This window comes from Pantherophis guttatus, chromosome 1, assembly GCF_059756535.1.
Source record: "Pantherophis guttatus breed Tessera chromosome 1, ASM5975653v1, whole genome shotgun sequence".
NCBI classification, from domain to species: Eukaryota; Metazoa; Chordata; class Lepidosauria; order Squamata; family Colubridae; genus Pantherophis; species Pantherophis guttatus.
Genome location: NC_142063.1, coordinates 13,633,152 through 13,654,436, shown reverse-complemented (window position 1 = coordinate 13,654,436; position 21,285 = coordinate 13,633,152). Strand labels below are relative to the sequence as shown.

General features: G+C 45.0%; 1 protein-coding gene across 6 annotated transcripts in view; it reads right to left on the bottom strand.

The window, feature by feature from the left end:
* The window catches only part of STK11 (serine/threonine kinase 11), a 107,006-nt gene that overhangs the window by 50,571 nt on the left and 35,150 nt on the right, over nt 1-21,285 (bottom strand). For all 6 annotated transcript variants that reach the window (XM_087873992.1, XM_034422667.2, XM_034422668.3 and 3 more), the window contains 5 exons: nt 15,731-15,814; nt 12,686-12,775; nt 11,371-11,503; nt 7,755-7,891; nt 4,409-4,536 (listed from right to left, as the gene is read on the bottom strand). In XM_087873992.1, the coding sequence (XP_087730118.1) occupies nt 4,409-4,536; nt 7,755-7,891; nt 11,371-11,503; nt 12,686-12,775; nt 15,731-15,814 (572 nt within the window). The remainder of the gene's footprint in view (nt 1-4,408; nt 4,537-7,754; nt 7,892-11,370; nt 11,504-12,685; nt 12,776-15,730; nt 15,815-21,285) is intronic.

Below are 21,285 nucleotides of genomic sequence, written 5' to 3'. Positions count from 1 at the left end.
GCAAAACTTGCTTAACAACTGTCTCCCTTAGCGACAGAAACTGTGGGCTGAATGGCGGTCATTAAGTCAAGGACTCAAATTATCCTAGCTTGGACACACGACAAGAAGACCCAGCTGTCTAGAGAAAGCTCTGATGCTAGGAAATAGGACAAGCAGCGGCAAAGTGGATGGACTTAAGTTTGGGGAAGCAATGGATCTACCATGGGAAAGATCTGAAGGACCACGACTGGAGACACAGGATGCTCCCTTCAGAGTCCATGATGCTCAGAAAGATGGAAGAGAAGAGCATGACCAGTAACATGATGGATAGGTTTAACTACAATAGTGAAGGGTTCATCCTCAGGAGACATGAAGGGACAGCTTGGAGCCAACTTATCCTGGGGGAAAAAAAATCTATCAATATGGTTACTAAGAGCTGACCCTGTCTTGATAGCACATGATCAATCATTCAGAAGTGGAGTAATAAGGACCAACATCACAAGGGATCCCTTGATTTAGAATTACAAAAGGATCTCGATCTCTCTCTCCCTCCCTCCCTCACACCCCCCCCGCCCGATGGTCGGTGAGCTTCTTGGCTGAAATTAAAGGCTGTTTAACACAGTTAATGTAAAACTTAACATTTAACTAACTCAAAAGAGATTTGCATGGCATGCCCAGTCTAAGAAAGACTGTCGAGGCTCAACCGTGGTTGTCACGCTTATGGGGAAAGGGTAAGACTGCAGCACATATGGTGCTGGTGACAGCTCACAGCTGAGCTCTGCAAGAGTTGCCAGCTCTCCCTTTCGACGAAAATGGCAAACCTGCCCAGCCCAGAGAGCGATGGGAACTGGTGAGCTTAACAGCCTCACCCAAAGCTCAAGGCAAAGTCTCCTACTCAAAACAGGGCAAGGCCTTCCAGTTTGAGCTGGTTTTTTTAATCAGAGGGAGTGTTGGGGAAAGAAACGATCACGGCGGAGGGGGCTCCTGCAGCCTCTGCTTTCATTCTATGGGGAATTGGGGTGAGCTGGGGGAGAGGGGGGAAGGGATATGTTTGCATTTTAAGACGCTGTTCACCGCCCCGACTCCTTCAGTCAAAATAAACCCGGTCTCTCGAGCAAGAGACCGCTAGCAAAAAGCTCCAGCATAGCCTCATGTAACAATCTCAGCATATAAGAAGGTCACATCAAGGGAGGAGGGGAAGGGGGAAAAAAACCTACAGGAAATATATGCAGTCAAAAATAGCCATAACATAACTCGGATGGGGTAAGTGGTAAAGGAAAGAGAAGTATCAGGGTCATCAGCGAAGGGAGGGAGAGGAAATAAACTGACTCCTATTAAGAGTTGTTTGTAAGGTGGTTTTAATGCAGGAAGCATTTCAATTAGCCCATCATGCAGCGCCATCTACAGCTGTTTTTAGGGAAGTGCAGCTTCTTGACAAGAGGCACAGCCTTGTTCAGAAGGACAGAGCTACGGTCTACCACTAACATCAGTCCTCGACTTACGACTGCAATTGAACCCAGAATTATGGCTGTAAATCGTAGCAGTTGTTAAGCGGGTGAGGAGGCCACGCCCAGTTTTATAGCCTTTCTTGTAATGGTTGTTAAGTGAACACGGCAGCCATTATACAAACATGGCAGTTGTTAAATGAACGTCGCCTTCATTAAAGACAACCCATTTGTATCTGATGAGCTTTTTTTTGGGGGGGGGGGCGAAAACTACAAGTAAATGCTGGCTTCTGGCAAACAATAAAATTAAATTAAATTTAAAAAAAAATTTAAAGCATAAATCATGGTCACATGACTGGGGAAACACTGCAAATGGCCATAAATGCAGGCTGGTTGCCAAGTGGCCAAAATGTAAACATGTAAACGGGGGGAGTGCAGGGGAAATGGGAACTTCAAAGCCAGTTCAATAAGTACAGGTAGTCCTCGACTTATGAGCACAATTGAGCCCAGAATTTCGGTTGCTTAAGTGAGAAATTTGTTAAGTGAGTTTTGACCCATTTCACGACTTTTCTTGCCGCATTTTTTAAGTGAATCACTGCAGTTGTTACAGTAGTCACACGCTTGTTAAGTGAAACTGGATGCCCCACTGACTTTGTCAGACGGTCGCAAAAGGGGATCACATTTATTAATTCAATTTATTTATTTATTTATTTATTCAATTTGTATGCCGCCCCTCTCCGAAGACTCAGGGCCGAAGACTCATGACCTCAGGACACTGCAACTGTCATAAATATGAATCAGTTGTCAAGCATCCAAAGGTAAATCATGTGACCATGGGGATGCTGCAACGGTCATAAGTGTGAAAAATGGCCATAAGTCATTTTTTTCCAGCACCACTGTAACTCAGAATGGTCACTAAATGAACTGTTGTAAGACGAGGACTACCTGAGCTTGGGGGAGATCCGTTGTAACGTCTAATGGGTGCCAAGCAACCGGTTATAAGTCGAGGGCTACCTGTATGTTTATGTTTGCTTCCTAGGAATCTCTGCAAATCCTTCCGAGGTGGGTAAAATGAGGACCCAGACTGTTGGGGGCAAGATGCTGACTCTGTAAACCGCTCAGAGAGGGGCTGTAAAAGTTCTGTAAAGCGGTATATAAGTCTAAGCGCTGTTGCTATTGCTGTTTTCCATCAGACAAATATACCTCTATTCAGGGGTGAAATGCTCCCGGTTCGGACTGGATCGCCTGATCTGGTAGCGATGGAGGCGGGTGGTTTGGAGAACCGGTAGCAAAAATCCCTGCCCCTCCCCCAATCCCCAGCTGAGCCACACAATCATCAGAGGCTTTTTTTTTTACTTTTAAAAGCATTTTTTCTACAACCTCTTCGGCCGAAAAAATATTTTTAAAAGTAAAAAAAAAAAGCCTCTGATGATCGCATGGCTCAGCTGGGATTGTCAAAGGCTTTTAAAAGAAAAAAACCCTTTTTTTCTTTTAAATGCCTCTGATGATCCAAGCTGAGTTGCCTGATCAGCAGAGACTTTTTTTTCTTTTAAATGCCTCTGAAGATCAGGCAACTCAGCTGGGATCATCAGAGCCTTTTGAAAGCATTTTTTTACAATCTCTTCGCTGAAGAGGTTGTAGAAAAAATGGTTTTAAGAGTTAAAAAAAAAAAAATTGGCCACCCCCACACATTACCCCACCACCACCAAGCCACGCCCACAGAACCAGTAGTAACAAATTTTAGATTTCACCACTGCCTCTATTACAATGGGAAGTAAATGCTGGCTTTCTGGCGAAAATGTCGTAAATTGGGATTACATGACCTCAGGAGCTGCAAACGGCCACAAACGTGGCTGGTTGCAGAGCGCTCAAAATGTGATCACATGACTGTGGGGTGGGGTGGGAGTCGGGGAAGCTACTGAAACTTTGGTACCGAGTGGCAGGTAGCTTTGGGAAGTCGTCGTGACTTCAAATGGTCACTAAGCGACCTGCTGTAAATCAAGGACTACCTTATCTGTCCCTGACAAAGGGAAACCTTCAGCCTCAGTTCTTGGAGGCTGAAGAGAAGCACATTCTGCCCTGCTAGCCAAAATGAAAGGCTGGCCTGCCTGTTTGACTGTGATGCTAACGTTTCTACATCGTTATCTGTTCTTCCTCAGCCTCCTTGCAAATTGATTGACTTATGGCCGGAAAGCAAACACTGACATAAATCTGCTAACAGAGTAACAACAACCTGTGATCAGGCAGGAGCCTGTAAGAGAGACAGTAGCAATGAATAGACCTTACTTGCTTCTCCACCTAACTTATTTTTTTTCCATGGTCCCATAATATGTTTATTATGCAACTCATCTGCTGCAATACTATACGTCTCCAGACACCTTAAAAACTACTTAAAAGGATTAAGCACCGAAAAACAAAATGAAGAGGTAAAATACAAAAGTTTATTAACCTAAATACATTAATAAAGTTTATTAACAGCCTAAATATAGTTTTGTATTCTTGTATGGACTGCACCAGTAGAGGCTAAACCATTTTCATTGTATACATGATGTACAATGATAATAAAGGCTTTGACTTTGACTTTAAATCCATTAATAAAGTTTATTAACAGCCTATTGTGACATTTGGATATTTTTTTCCCCCGAATTTAATTATTTTCAATGTTCTTTTACTGGTAAGGGGGAACAGAAGGGAATCGCTGAACTAATAGGAAGGCAACAGCTACCATCCCTGACACTGCTGGTATCCCAGTCTGGCCTCAAGCTGGATCTCCCAAGGTATTTTAAAATACCACCAGCTTTACTCATTGAGGCTGATGGATGGAGTAGCTGAAACTCACACCGTGACTAAGTTGGGAATGATCTGATGAACTGGCCTCTTTCTAGCAATGCCCTTTGGACACAGAAAGCGAGAACAGGGACTTATAGATTATGAGGGCAGAGGGAGTTTCTCCATAAAAATATATGATTTTATGAAGCACTTACCTCTAAGCAAATCCGAAAGCGGAGGGCCACAATCCTCAGGGATTACGTAGTCTCCTTTTCCAATGTTTTCAAATAATTTATAAATATTATCTCCCTCAAAGGGATAAAGGCCTGTTGTAATATTGTACCTGCCGGGAGGGGGGGGGGAGGCAGGGAGAGCAGAGAGAGTGGAAAGAAGAAATGATTAGATACATTTAAGAATTCTTCTCTGACCCAAATAGGCTTTTTCAAAGGCAACTGGACTTATTTTGTTTTTTGTTGTTGTTGTTGTTGTCTGCATCTCAAACTGAAGCACAAATGGTTCCTGTAGTCTGCAATTTTTTCTGGAAATCCGTTCATATTCCCGCACCATTCAAACGGTATTCATTCCAAAATACAAAGCTAAATGACTATGGAGATTCTCAGTCATCCAGGCCATGGTTGTCCCAAAGGTGACTTTTTCAAGAGGCCACTGGATTTTTTTTCTCTCCCTGAAGATGTTTCACTTCTCATCCAAGAAGCTTCTTCAGTTCTGAAGCAAAATGTGTTTAAGAAAAAAAAAAAGTCCAGGTGTCTTTTGAAAAAGCAACTTTGGGACAACCATAACCTGGATGACTGAGAATCTCCATAGACAACCCCTCTCTGAGGGAGATGGGTGTTTAAGAAATATGAATGAATGAATGAATGAATGAATGAATGAATGAAGAAAGGAAAGGAAAGGAAAGGAAAGGAAAGGAAAGGAAAGGAAAGGAAAGGAAAGGAAGGAAGGAAGGAAGGAAGGAAGGAAGGAAGGAAGGAAGAAAGAAAGAAAGAAAGAAAGAAAGAAAGAAAGAAAGAAAGAAAGAAAGAAAGAGAGAGAGAGAGAGAGAGAGAGTTGGAGATCAACCATCCCAGTCCAGAGGAGAGTTAAGCAGGGAATTAGCCTGGACTCCCTACATAAACATAAGAGGCCAAGGTCTGACCAATATCCGAGTGCCTTAGTGTCCTATTGAGTCTTTCCCAGGCAAATGCTGCCAAGCTGGGGAGATTCCTGTATTATAGGCAGAGAACAACAAAGTAGCTAGTTTGAACTCTGCATGTATGGGTCTAGTTCCGTGATGGCGAACCTATGGCACGTGCGCCACAGGTGGCACGCGGAGCCATATTAGTGGACATGCCAGCTCAGCTCTGGGGCGCATGTGCACACCGGCCAGCTGATTTTCGGGCTTTCTGGGCCCACCAGAAGTAGGGAAACAGGCTGTTTCCTGCCTCTGGAGGGCCGGGGGGGTGGGTGGGGAAGGCCCGTTTTTCTTTCTTACCTGGCTCCAGAGCCTCTCTATGCATCTGGGAAGGGCGAAAACAGCCTTTCCCACTTCCTTGGAGGCCCTACGGAGGCTGAAAGGGCCCATTTCCCGACTCCCGGTGGGACTGGAAGTGAGGTTTTTTTCCTGTCCCCAGCCTCCAGAGACTCCTAGAGAGGCTCCTAGAGACTCCTAGAGAGGCTCCTAGAGACTCCTAGAGAGGTTCTGGAGGCTGGGGACAGCAAAAAATGTCACTTCCTGTCCCACCGAGAGTTGGGAAATGGGCCCTTTCAGCCTCCATAGGGCCTCCAAGGGAGTGGGAAAGGCTGTTTTCGCCCTTCCCAGATGCATAGAGAGGATCTGGAACCAGGTAAGAAAGAAAAACGGGCCTATCAGGCCATCATGTGCCAGGAGCGGGGATGGATGGGGTTGCATGCGCATGTGCGTGGGCACGTGCACGCGTGACCCTCCCCCGCCCCTCTCCTGGCACGCGATGGCAAAAAGGTTAGCTATCGGTGGTCTAGTTGTTCCCGCCTACAGGTGGCTATCCTACTCGTTTGAAGATTGCAAATCCTCCTGAATACGAAGAGGATGCAGGCCTAGGAAAAAGTGAAACTGCACCCCTTGCTATAAAAAGCATGGAGCCTGCTATTGATGCCAAACCGATGAAATGTAGACATTGATATTCACAATGCAAGTTCCATTATTTTGCACTTGTACCATGATCTTGCATGCAAGTACCCAAAAGGTGAGATTGCATCACAATGCACGTTTTATCTCTTGCGCCAGCTCTCCTAAACAGGAGTCTGCCAGTCTGCTAGTCTGGCAGGCAGCCCTCTTTGATGACCAAATTCACACCTGCAAAAGCCACGGCTCCGCCTTCCCTCAACTGATTATGCCTTACTTGGAACAGGAGGGGAGATGATTGGATAGCTCCAGATATCAATACAAGAGAATATTTATAGCTCAGGGTTGAACCATGGGGTCCTTGGTGCCCTCAGAGCTTGTTTACTTGTGGACATTTCATTACCCAACTAGGTAACATCATCAGTGCTAGTGAGTGTGGCTGAATAGATCAGGGCTGTCAAACTCCCAGCTCGCGGGCCAGATACAGTACGTCACGCACTGGCCATGCCCACGCCCGGTTTAGCAAAGGGGAAAAAAGTCCCTATCAGTGGTGGAATTCAAATTTTTTTTTTACTACCGGTTCTGTGGGCATGGCTTGGTGGGGCATGGTGTGGCTTGGTGGGTATAGCAGGGGAAGGATACTGCAAAATCTCCATTCCCACCCCACTCCAGGGGAAGGATACTGCAAAATCTCCATTTCCATCCCACTCCAGAGGAAGGATACTTCAAAATCCCCATTACCTCCCCACTCCTGGAGGAAGGGTATTGCAAAATCTCCATTCCCACCCCACTCTGGGGCCAGCCAGAGGTGGTATTTGCTAGTTATCCAAACTACTCAAAATTTCCGCTACCAGTTCTCCAGAACCTGTCAGAACCTGCTGAATAGCATCCCTGGTCCCAATGCATCATGTGACACTGCCGTGACAATGTGAGTTTGATACCCCTGGACTAGATGATGATACCTAGTCAGGTAATGAAACATCTGCAAGAAAACAAACAAGCTCAGAGAGCACCAAGGAACCCAAGGCTCCAGTTATGAGAGATCACCCTCTCGGTACCACCACCTCCATTTTCAATGGGTGGCCAGCAGTTGAATGACTCTTTCTATATTTATTTCTGTAGACAAAAGTTGAGTGGGAGGCAGGCCATACAAGATAGGAAAAGAAGGCCCATCTACATAGTCATGCCCTTAGCATATTGATATGTATTAGAAGGGAGAACAAAGTTTCATACAAATCTAAAATCGATCTACGAATCTCTTCAGAACAGTTGAAGGGTGAAGATAAACAGAGTATCGTTCTGGAACACAGGGGATATTCACAAAGGGACTGCCCCTTTAAATTATTACCCTTGGTTAGCAGCTCAAGGAGTCCCAATGGCTGATACCTTCACAACTGTCACAATCATTCTGCTGCTGACATTAAGGGCTTGGGTCCTGCTTGGCATTCCCATTTACTTACAGCGTGACACCTGCTGACCAAATGTCTACTTTGAAGCCAGAAAAGGTATCAAGGCCGTTGGCAATTTCTGGAGGCTGAAAAGCTGGTGACCCCTGGCTGGTTCGGCACATGTCGTCCTCAGCAAATGGATGCAAGGCCTGTGGCAAGCAGATAACAAAAAGGCATTGCTTTGAGGGTGAAGGCAGATGTCTTCAGCAGCAACTGGAAAATTGGGGGCAGCTGTGGGTTATTTTTTTTTAAAAAAATTATTATTTCAGCAGCAGTCATGACATTGTTCAACTGGGCAATATCAAACTGTTTCAGTTTTTTAAAAAAGAAACATTAAAGGGGAGATTAGCATTTAAAGGGCAGTAAGCCTAACCCAAGAACAAACACATTTTGTTACTGAAAATCAGTGGGAAATCGAACAGCTAGTGTTCTGCAATTGACTACTGTGGTTCCCTTGTTCTATTTAGGGCAGGGTTGTCTTGACCTTGGCAACCTTAAGACGTGTGGACTTCAATTTACAGAGCCTGAGTGGCGCAGCAGACTAATGCTACTGTTAAAGGTAGTATTTCGCTTCCAGCTGCCTGCAATTACTGCGAGTTCAATTCTCACCAGGCTCAAGGTTGACTCAACCTTCCATCCTTTCTAAGGTACGTAAAATGAGGACCCGGTTTGTGGGGGCAATAAGCTGACTTTGTATAAAATATACAAAAGTATGAAGGCTATTGCTTAACGCATTGTAAGCCGCCCTGAGTCTCCGGAGAAGGGCGGCATATAAATCAAAATAAAAATAAAAATAAAAAAAATCCTCAGCCAGCCATTCTGGATGGGGAATTCTGGGAGTTGAAGTCCACAGGTCTTAAAGTTGCTAAGGTTGGGCACCCTTGATCTAGGGGGTTCTGAAGGCCCCATGCAGCCCCACTAACTATCGCAGCCTCCAAGGTGTAGACTGGGAGTAAAACTGAGTTTCTGCCTTACTCAGTAAAAAAAATGCTTCAGAAAAAGAATTATTATTATTATTATTATTATTATTATTATTATTATTATTATTATTATTATTTTATTTCTATACCGCCCTTCTCCCGAAGGACTCAGGGCGGTGTACAGCCTATTTAAAAACACAAAACAAAACAACGATTAAAATTTAAAATCATTAAATAATTAGGCTCCAATTAAAATCCCAAAAATTTAAAATACCCCAATTTAAAATTATTATGTTGACAGCCCTGCCTGGCGGAACAACAGGGTCTTCAGTGCGCAGCGAAACACCCGGAGGTCGGGGATCTTACGTATTTCCGGGGGCAGTTCATTCCACAGGGCTGGGGCTCCCACAGAGAAGGCCCTCCCCCTGGGTGTCGCCAGCCGACATAACTTGGCCGATGGCACCCTGAGGAGACCCTCTCTGTGGGAGCGGACTGGTCGGTGGGAGGCTATTGGTGGCAGAAGTCAGTCTTGAAGGTACCCGGGTCCTGTGCCATGCCAATTAAGTGGTAAATACTTTAAAGCAATCAACACCCAACATCACCATGACCTTAGAAAAGGGATTTGCCTCGGTTTGCCCAAATTTCTTGGGTGCTGGCTTTCAAAACAAACTGCTTGATGACGGAAGACAGCTGCCAACTGAAAAGCTTCAGAAGTTTAAGAATGAACATTGTCAACTTTGTTCTTTTTAGTTTTTAGTTTTTAGATATACTGCAATTCCCAAGTTTGCACCTATCAGGCTGGCTGGGATGGGAATTCTGGGAGTTATAGTCCACTCATCTTAAAAGTTGCTAAGGTTGAGAAACCCTGCTGTAAACGTTCAGGGAAATAAATGTACGGTATAAAATATGGCTAATCCAAGACCCAACCAAGGGCTGAGCAATCTGAGACAGCCGGACGAAGGCCCACAGCAGTGGGTTATCTTAAGAGTTCCAAAGCAACTATTCTAGGCAAATACTGACTTTAACCAAAAGAAAAAAGCCCCTGAATTTAAGATTATTTCCTGTCTTCTACCTCAGAGGGAAAAATAAGCAATATAGCACATAAAACAGGGGTCCCCAATCCCCAGGCCATGGCCCATTCCTGGGCCGTGAGCTGTTCAAAACTGGGCCGCCTGAAGTAGCGGCCAAGCACACACGCATTTTCCCTTGCGTGAGCAGGGGAGCACATGCATGCACGCTCCATTTGCATGAGTGGGTACTCATGTGTGCCACTCGTGCAAATGGAGCTGCGTGCAAGTGCACGCTTGCTTGCTGCTCGTGCAGAACCATCCCCTCCTTCTCCCTGCGCCGGTCCGTAGAGCTGGAAAAGTTGGGGAACTCTGGCATAGAGCAAATAGCAATTTGGCATACAGCAACAGCTCTTAAGGCTTATACACCACTCCATTGTGTTTTATAGCACCCTCTGAGCAGTTTAGAGTCAGCCTATGGCCTCCAATAATCTGGGTCCTCATTTTATTGACCTCGGAAGGATGAAAGGCTTGAGTTGGTCAGAATCGAACTTCTGGCAATGGGCAGAGTTAGCTTGCATTACTGCACTTTAACCACTGACCTCCCTTTTTTTTTTTTTTTAAATTTGATTTATATGCCGCCCTTCTCCGGAGACTCAGGGCAGCTTACAATGCGTTAAGCAATAGCCTTCATACTTTTGTATATTTATACAAAGTCAGCTTATTGCCCCCACAAACTGGGTCCTCATTTCACCTACCTTAGAAAGGATGGAAGGCTGAGTCAACCTTGAGCCTTGGAGAGATTCGAACTAGCAGAAATTGCAGGCAGCTGTGGTAAACTAACCTTCTTTTTAGTGGGTACTGCAGTCAGTTTGCAGCTAGCATGCTCTAAACCTGCATGAAATCCAATGGCCACCCCAGTTAGAACTGTGTCGTTCAAAAGAGCCACAATGCGATATTTCCAGGAAACCCATTTGCGTCCTGCACGGGTGGCACAGCGGTTAGAATGCAGTACCTGCAGGCTAAGTCAGCGCTCACTCCCAAGAGTTCAATCCTGACCGGCTCAAGGTTGACTCAGCCTTCCATTCTTCCGAGATCAGTAAAATGAGGACCCCAGATTGTTGGGGGCAATAGGCTGACTCTGTAAACTGCTGAGAAAGGGCTTTAAAGCACTGTGAAGCTGTATATAAATCTAAGTGCAAGTGCTAGCGCTATTACCTGTTCCTGCTATGGCTCCCTAGTAATTCAGAGGCGTTCTGAATTCAGTGGTGGGTTTCAAAAATTTTTTACTACCGATTCTGTGGGCGTGGGTGCAGCATGGCTTGGTGGGCGTGGCAAGGGAAGGATACTGTAAAATCTCCATTCCCTCCCCACTCCAGGGGAAGGATACTGTAAAATCCCCATTTCCTCCTGATCAGCTGGGACTCGGGAGGCAGAGAATAGATGGGGGCGGGGGCCAGCCAGAGGTGGTATTTGCCGGTTCTCCGAACTACTCAAAATTTCCACTACCGGTTCTCCAGAACTGATCAGAACTTGCTAAAACCCATCTCTGGTTCTGATCCCAGAGGAAGCATTTTAACTTGGATGACCAGTAGCCAAAGATAGTTTTGTCCACCATGAATTTGCCCAATCCCGTCTTAAAGCCATCTGTTTCGATTAGCTATAGCAATTCATATCCGACATGGAAGTTCAAAAACATACCTCTGCCACACCTAGATCTGATATCTTTAGAGTCCCATTGGTTGTTAGCAGGAGATTTCCCGGTTTGATATCTTTGTGTACGATGCCCTGGCTGTGCAGATATTCCAAGCCATCTATAAGTTGGCAAAAGTACCTGCATAAGGTATGAGGGGGAGGCAGAGGGAAAATGAGGTGGGGAAAAAAAATTGAGTTTCTGGAGAGCAAGCACAGTGCAATATCTATGTTATTAAGCAGTTAGGGGTTATCAGCCATGATTCAGTGTCTGATTCTGAACAGGAATCTTACAATGTTTGTGCCATATCAGGAACCTTGAAGTAGAACAGTTACTGAGAATTTATAGAATGATGCTTTTATTATGTCATGAGCTGTCAGTTTGATATAGTGGTTAAGGCACCAGGCTAGAAGGTGGGAGACCATGCATTCAATCCTGCCTAGGTGACTTTGGGCCAATCACCAGGAGACAATGAGTTCTAGTCCTGCCGTAGGCATGAAAGCTGGCTAGGTGACTTTAGGCCAATCACCAGAAAATGGTGAGTTCTAGTCCTTCCTTAGGCATGAAAGCCAACTGGCTGACTTTGGGCCAATCACCAGGAGACGGTAAGTTCTAGTCCCTCCTTAGGCATGAAAGCCAATTGGATGACTTTAGGCCAATCACCAGGATATGGTGAGTTCTAGTCTTCCCTTAGGCATGAAAGTCAACTGGGTGACTTTGGGCCAGTCACTCTCTCCCCAAATTACCTCACAAGGGTTGTTGTTGTGGGATAAACAGGATGAGGAGGCTGTGTTAAAATATGTTCACCATCTTGAGTTTTATATATATATATATATATATATATATAAAATTAACAGCAGGATACAAATAAAGCAATAAAATAATCTCAAAGCATCTGATGCAACCACCTCGCCGAAAGCCAAGATAGCCTGGAAACTAAACTGGCTTAGATCCAGCCAATGCTTGAACCCAAGACTGTGTGGGAAGCATGTGGATTTTTCCTTTTCTTCACTTCAACAAGAGAAGGAGAAAAAAAACAACCTGAACTGCAAGTAATAGTTAAGTTCCCCTTCTTGTGATGATCACGATGAACACAAACCACCAGTCCAGTTTCCCCATTTCAGGGGTCCCCAAACTTGGCGACTTTAAGATTTGTGGACTTCAATTCCATAGTATAGCTGGCTGGGGAATTCTGGGAGTTGAAGTCCACAAGTCTTAAAGTGGCCAAGTTTGGGGATCCCTGCCCCTATTTCCACGGTGAGGCGTCCCTCAGTGAATGGGACTTCTGAGTGACGGGAACTGGGAAGCATGTACGCTACTTACCCGTGCGCTTGAAAGACTGGAAATTTTTTGTCAGGGACGCTGTCCAACATCTCTTGCATGCCGCAGACACAATACTCCATCACCATATACGTGAGAAAGAGTTAAGGAAGTTCCTGGGGTGAGACTTAATAGAGAAAGTTGCCCTCCACTGGTTGACAGTGGAGGGCACTTCACTGTCAACCACTTCAAGTCTACACTAAACCGATTCCAGCTCAGAGGCAGGAGAACCATCTGTCCCAACACCTCCTCCACGGATCCATTTTTAACTGGAGGAGTTGTGATTGACACAAGAGACTTTCTGAATGCAAAGTACTCGACTTTGTAAATGAATTATGGACCTCTCCAAATAGCCCAGCCAAAGGAAGGGAACTACAGTAATCTTGAAAATATGTAAAGATTGCAAAAGAAAAAAAAAAGGGGAAGCATGTATGGGAATTATAATCCTAATATATTGGAAGGTACAATAGCTGGTTAGAGGAAATCAAAGATAAACAGTGCTAAGACTTAACATTATACAGGTAGTCCTTGATTTACAACCATTCATTTAGTGACCATACAAAGCTACAACGGTATTGAAAGAAGTTATTTATGACCATTTTTTCACATTTTTTAAAAAAATTTTTGATTTATATGCCGCCCTTCTCCAGAGACTCAGGGCGGCTTACAATGCGCTAAGCAATAGCCTTCATCCTTTTGTATATTTATACAAAGTCAGCTTATTGCCCCCACAATCCGGGTCCTCAATTTACCTACCTTAGAAAGGATGGAAGGCTTGGCGAGATTCGAACCTGCAGTAATTGCAGGCAGCTGGTCTTAATAACCAGCTTAATAACAGGGTGCCTTAGACCACTGTACTACCAAGGCTCTTTACATTTAATAACTGTTGCAGCAGTCCCATGGTCACGTGATCAAAATTTGGGTGCTTGGCAACTGATTCGTATTTATGACAGGTGTAATGTGATGCAATCACTTTTTTAGACCTTCTGACAGTCAAAATCAATGGGGAAGTCAGATTCACTTAACAACCGGGTTACTAACTGAACAACTGCAGTGATTCACTTAACCGCTGTGGCAAGAAAGGTCGTAAAATGGGGGCAAAACTCACTTGACAACTTAGCAACAGAAACTTTTAAGCTCAATTGTGGCCGTAAATTGAGGCCTGCCTTTAATTATAATTTGTTCTGGGCTTTAAAAGGTGGTACAAGGAACAGACTTTCTTTATTTCTTTATCCATTATTAAGAGACAAAGCATTTTAAGGTCTCTACTGGGGCCGGGGAATGTCATGCTACCAGCGAATTAGAGGTTATACTCCAGCGGTGGGATTCACTTGCCTTCCCTACTGGTTCGCAAATGTGAACATGCACGCATCTGCGCATGCGCACAGCCTTCTGCACATGTGCAATGCTCGCACATTACGTCCGGGCAAGTGGGTGGGCGGAGCCTCCCACAGTCGCCGCTACCGGTTCACCCAATCCAGAGAGAACCGGCTGAATCTCACCACTGTTATACCCTCTCCTCATTTAGCGATCATGTCCCATTCCAATGCTTTGATGGTCAAGTGCTGCTAATGAAGGCACAACACAGAGGGCCTGGTGGCTCAGCAGAGTGATAGCATTGTGATTAACACCAGCTGCCTGCAATTACTGTAAGTTCGAATCTCACCAGGCTCAAGGTTGACTCAGCCTTCCATCCTTTCTAAGGTAGGTAAATTGAGGACCCAGTTTGTGGGGGCAATAAGCTGACTTTGTATAAATATACAAAAGTATGAAGGCTATTGCTTAACGCATTGTAAGCCGCCCTGAGTCTCCGGAGAAGGGCGGCATATAAATCAAATTTAAAAAAAAGAGAGACAGAGATGCCTGGAAGATTAACTGGTCACTCTCTCTTATTTTGCACAGTGTCCTGGGCCTGACCCGTTATTTTCCCTTTATTTGACCCCTCACAGGATAGAGAGACTGCTTAAACAAGCTGCCTCTCCCTGAGCTGATTTTCTTCACAGCACAAGGCTTCCCCTAAAGCAGAATGGGACAACTCGCTACGGCCAGCTTGCTGCGGCCAATTCGCCACCGCCAATTTCCAATGGTCGGTCAACTCGCTGCGGGACAACTCAACATGGGCAACTTATCATTCAACTCATTGAATTCAACAATTCAATGTCATTATTTAAAATAATTTTTAAAATACGTTTATTTTTGTCATTCCCTTTTCATTTTGTCCCTCCTTCGGCATCCTTTCTTTAATGATTCTATTCCACTATTTCTTCGATATTAGTGTGATGCTTGTCCCGCAGCAAATTGTCCTATGTTGAGTTGGTCCTGGCGAGTTGCCCCGCAGTGAGTTAGCCGTGTCGAATTGTCCACAGCAAGTTAGCTGCGACAAGTTGGCCGCAGTGAGTTGGCGATGGCGAGCTGGCCGTGGCAAATTGTGGTAGTTTAGAAACTCAACTCCGTGACTTTAATTAGTCGATTTGAACCCTCCTACCCTGATCAGATCTCAATTTTTTTTTTCACATTGAAGGCTTTTGCTGTCAGGCACACAAAATTTGGTTGCAAATGTGAGGACAGGTAGGAAAATGATTTTTTTTTTAAATTCCAGTTTATTACCGTCATATTGGCCACATCTGCAGCTGTTCGCAGCATCCTGCGGTCATGTGACCGCATTTTGCTCTAGTTTCTCTGAAAACCAAAAGTTACTTCCGCTGTGGAGTTGAAGTCCACACAAAGTTGCAGAGGTTGGGAAACATGGCCTTAGAAGGGCTCTGCTGTGTTTTTTAGATTTGGAGAAGAAGGACCATCATCTGCTTTGTATGCAGAAGGTGGAGATTTGGCCCTGGACATCTGCCAGGATCTTAGATAGCAAAGGTGGAGAGAATCCCTGCCGTCACTCATAAACAATACTGAGTGACGGACGCCTGTCTGCGTAGAAGGCATCTAAACTGTGGAAAGATGAAAACATCATTAGAAACCAGAGAGGGGCATGTGGAAATAAGGAAGACAAAAAACCAGGGAATCCAGAATTCAACAGGGAGCCCAAAGGAAGGATATATTTTTTGCTTCTCTTCATTGTACAACACGTCAACTAGCTGGATCACATTTTTGTGCCGCAACCGCCGTAGGAGTTGTATTTCCCTGGAAGGGGGGGAAAAAAAGAGAGGAAAATGTATTGGTGAAGAGACGAGCCCAGCCGAAAAAATACAGTAAACTTCTTGCTCTATGAATGAATTTGTTATGTTTTGAATTGCTTATTGTACAAAGAAACATATATAGGTAATCCTCGATTTACAACCATTCGTGTAATGACTGTTCAAAGTCACTAAACGGAATGGCTCCAACTCGAGGACTACTTGTATATGTTTCTCTGTACAATAAGCATTGAAAAACATGACTTATGACTGGTCCTTGCACTTACAACCAGTCCTTGCACTGATTTACTGTTGCAGCATCCCCATGGTCACGTGATCAAAACTGCACAGAAGTCTGTACAAAATTGTATTCTAGAGCAGAGTTCTCCAACCTTGGCAACTTTAAGACTTGTGGACTTCAACTCCCAGAGTTCCTCAGCCAGCAAAGCTCAGCAAAGTCCACAAGTCTTAAAGTTGCCAAGGTTGGAGACCCCTGCTCTAGAGAAACATATATAGGTATCCCTCAACTTAGAACCATTCGTTTAGTGACCATTCAAAGTTAAAACAGAACTGAAAAAAGTGACTTATGACTGGTTCTCACATTTATGACTGTTTCAGCATCCTCATGGCCATACTTTGCCTCCCAGGACGTGGAAAACCTGGATCTCCTTCCAGGCAATTCCACCAGAATTAATGCTGCGGGACTGACTGCCAACGCAAATGACCGCAGCCAGTTGCATTTATTTGAACACCATCATAACGATGATCCTTCAGATAAACCTACAGGTAGTCCTCAACTTACAGCCAGCCATTTAGTGATCGTGCAAAGTTACAACGGCACTGAAAAAAATGATTCATGACCTGTTTTTCACATTTCCAACCATGGCCCATGGTCACATGATAAAAATTCAGGTGTTGGGCAACCAGCTTGTATTTATGACAGTTGCAGCATCCCGAAGTCATGTGATGGCCATTTATGACCTTCCCAGTCAGCTCCTGACGAGCGAAGTCAATGGACTGGATTCCCTTAATGACCACACCACTCATTTAACAAGTGCAGTAATTCACTTAACAAACCGTGCAAAAAAGGTTGTAAAATTAGATGTGCCGGACTTAATAACCGCCTTGATTAGCAACAGAAATTCTGGCCTCAGTTGTGGTCGTAAGTCGAGGACTACCTGCAGTTTGCCATGGTTTTGCTGTTGGAACACCGACGTGCTGTCTGCCTATCAAATACCGACCTCAAAGACCATGCAGCCAGTAATGCACTCCCTACCCTCCGAATTCCTCCCCACAGCAAACAGTTTCAACACACATTTTTCTTTCATAACCAATTTTATAGACACAAAAAAACAAAACAAAAAAAAAGATGGAAAAATGTGGGATGATCATAAGAACATTCCCACAGCATAATCCATGAGTGGGGAAGAATGCTGCAAAAAAGGAGCCTCACTTAAAAACACCCATAATTATTGGCTGTCTGACTGCAGCCACAGGTTCCAAGGATACTGTGCAGATCGTAACTCTTGCTTTTAATACCATTATACAGTCATTATCAAGACAGAGGAAAGGATCTAATCTCTTGGCCCTGAAGCCATCTGTTTATGGACAACTCCAGCAACAGGAATGTCATCAGCCAGAGGTGCTTTTTCTAAAAGGCCACTGGACTTTCTTGATTGATTTATTTATTTTTAACATTTTGCTTCTCATCCAAGAAGCAAAACATTTAAAAGAAGTTTTCAAAGTGAAACGTTTTAAAAAACAAGGAAGTCCACTTGCCTTTTGGGACAATCATGAGCTGGATGATTGAAACTCTCCATAGACATCAGCAGCCATATTTAGTCCAGATATGAGCAAAAGTCTTTGCTGGACCTGGACTGGAGAAATCTAGATTTTCACATATTTAATCCAACAGGAAGTTTGTTGAGTGACTTTGTCTGTGTGTTTGTCATATGTATCTAATCTCACTTAATAGGCAGAAAATGTTTTACAATGCAGGAGGCAGAGAGCTGTGTATGAATTTACTCTCATACCATAAATAGTTTAGAAGCAGCGAACTACATACAATTGGCTAATTCTATTTTAGCTGGTTGATTACTCATTCTCTTTTCTGACTCTGTCACTTCAGTCTTCCAGTTGGCCCTGGCGGAGTCCCCGAATTCTAATCCAGCAGAGTTGTGTGAGGCAATCACACGTTCAAATATTTGAATGGCCAGATTAAGCATGGCTGAAGAAACCCTTTCAGATTTGAGCCCCATGGCTTATCCACGGGGTTCAATGGAACAGGCGTTTGGCAAACTGCAGAGTTTCAGCCGAGCTGATCCTTACTTGGGTGTTATGAAGGTAACACAACCTCATTCACAAAGTAACAGAGTCAGAAGAGGCTCTTTAGGTCACAGAGACTAACCCCCTCCTCTATGCAGAAATCCTAGAGTGTCTAGCCTTTGCTAGGGCTAATCCAATGAAGGAGACATCTTAATTTTGGTTTCACTGCTGAACTGCTCTTATTGTAGGAACTTTTTTCCCCTCAGAAGTCTCCCTTAAGAGATAGCTTAAATCTATTATTTTGGGTCCTCCACTCTGTAACAATGGAGGTTTTCACTTTCTTCTATATGACATCCTTTCAGATACTGTTATACAGGTAGTCCTCAATTTACGACCACAATTGAGTCCAAAATTTCTGTTGCTAAGCAAAACAGTTGTTAAGTGAGTATTGCCCCATTTTGCGACCTTTCTTGCCACAGCAAGTTAAGTGAATCCCTGCAGTTGTTTAAATTAGTAACATGATTGTTAAGTGTATCTGGTTTCTCCCATTGACTTTGCTGGTCAGATGGTGGCAAAAGGGAACAATTGCAACCGTCGTAAGTATGAATCAGTTGCCAAGCGTCTGAATTTTGATCATGTCATCATGGAGATGCTGCAATGGTCGTAAGTGTGAAAAACGGTCAAGTCACTTTTTTTTCAGTGCGATTGTAACTTTGAATGGTCACTGTTGTAAGTCGAGGATTATCTGTATTATACTTCAAAGACTATTATATCTTTTCCTCCCAGTCTTCACTTCTCAAGGTTAAGCATTCCCAATTCCTGCAACCTTTTTTTTTTACTTCTTCCTTCTCCTTCTTACTCCAAAACTGTTCTAATTCCTCTCATCCATCCATTCACCCATCCATCTATCCATTTATAGAATCTATATGCCTGCCTCACTCATATAATGATCCTAGGAGGTGCGGAAGAATCAATAAAAACAGACATAAAAACAAAAACGCTCTTCCCACCAATACCAAGTTTTGGCCTCAGATTGACTGGTCTGTAGTTTGCTGGAAGGTCCTTTTTCAAAGAGCAGGGACAACATCTGCTTTCCACCAGTCATCTAGCACTTCATCGGTTCTCCAGGACTTCTCAGAGACATAAAGATTTCGCCAGGCCAACTCGTTCACTCATTACCCTGGCATGGAATTCATCCAGCCTTGGAGATTTAAATTCATTTCTTGATCCCATTTCTATTGGTCTCAACCCTCACTTTTCTCTTGATTATCTTGTTAGCATTTCACCATTTTCACTGAGAAGCTGCTATTCTTTTCATTATTATTATTATTATTATTTCAAAGATATCTAACTGAGCCTTTTTGTTGTTGCTTGCTACCTCAGTACATTCCAAAATTGCTGTGACAGTCTGCATTCAGCCACGGCTTCTGCTGACTGTCCATGCAGACTCCCAAATAAATGGTTTGGGTTAGATTTTTTTTTTTTTTTAAATTTGTATACCGCCCTTCTCCCTGAGGACTCAGGGCGATGAACAGCCAAATAAAAACATCAAATACAAATATTAAAATACAGTTAAAAAAATATATATAAATTTGGCCCCATTAATTAAAACAATAAACCAAACAATTAAAAACACTTAAAAAGAATTAGGCCAGCCCGGCTTGTTGGAAAAGGAAGGTTTTAAGGGCACGGCGGAAGGCACCGAGGTCTTGGATTCTCCTTATCTCAGGGGGCAACTGATTCCAGAGGGTGGGAGCCCCCACAGAGAAGGCCCTCCCCCTGGGGGTCACCAGCCTGCATTGTTTGGCTGATGGCACCCCGAGGAGGCCCTCTCTGTGGGAGCGCACGAGTCGCTGGGAGGTCGTCGGTGGCAGCAGGCGGTCTCGGAGATAGCTAGGCCCTATGCCATGGAGCGCTTTAAAGGTGGTAACCAACACCTTGAAGCGCACCCGGAAGACCACTGGGAGCCAGTGCAGCTCGCGCAGGAGCGGTGTTACATGGGAGCGCCATGCTGCTCCCGTCACTACCCGCGCTGCTGCATTCTGGACCAGCTGGAGCCTCCGGGTGCTCTTCAAGGGGAGCCCCATGTAGAGAGCGTTACAGTAATCAAGGCGAGAGGTCACGAGGGCATGAGTGACTGTGCACAGGGAATCCCGATCAAGAAAGGGCCGCAACTGGCGGATCAGGCGAACCTGATAAAAGGTCCCCCTGGTTACAGCCGTCAGATGTTCCTCCAAGGACAGCTGTGTATCCAGGAGGACTCCCAGATTGCGAGCCCTCTCTGTGGGGGCCAAAGACTCGCCCCCAATAGTCAGTGATGGAGTCAACTGACTATATCGGGATGCCGGGAACCACAGCCACTCAGTCTTGGAAGGGTTGAGCTTGAGCCTGTTCCTCCCCATCCAGATCCGTACAGCCTCCAGGCACTGGGACATCACTTCAAGGGCATCGTTGGGGTGGCCTGGGGTGGAGATGTACAGCTGGGTGTCATCAGCGTACTGGTGGTATCTCACCCCAAAGCCACGGATGATCTTGCCCAGCGGCTTCACATAAATGTTGAACAGGAGGGGCGAGAGGACCGACCCCTGAGGCACTCCACATATAAGAGGCCTCGAGGTCGACCTCTGCCCCCGTCAACACGAACTGCGACCGGTCGGAGAGAAAGGAGGAGAACCACTGTAACACGGTGCCCCCCATCCCCAACTCTTCCAACCGGTGCAGCATGATACCATGGTCGATGGTATCAAAAGCCGCTGAGAGGTCTAACAGGACCAGAACAGAGGAGCAACCCCTGTCCCGAGCCCTCCAGAGATCATCAACCAACGCGACCAATGCCGTTTCCGTGCTGTGCCCAGGCCTGAAACCAGACTGGAACGGATCCAGATAGGATGTTTCCTCCAGGAATTGCGGAAACTGTCGCGCGACCACACTCTCAACAACCTTCGCCAGAAAGCGAAGGTTGAAGACAGGACGATAGTTGGCCAATATTGCCGGATCCAGGGACGGCTTCTTGAGGAGAGGCCTCACCACCGCCTCTTTCAAGGCCGCGGGGAAGTAACCCTCACTCAATGAAGCGTTGATAACACCCTGGAGCCAGCCTCGTGTAACCTCCCGGGAGGCCAGTACCAACCAGGAGGGACACGGGTCCAGTAAACATGTGGCCGCACTAAGTCTCCCCAAAATCCTGTCCACATCATCGGGAGTCACAGCATC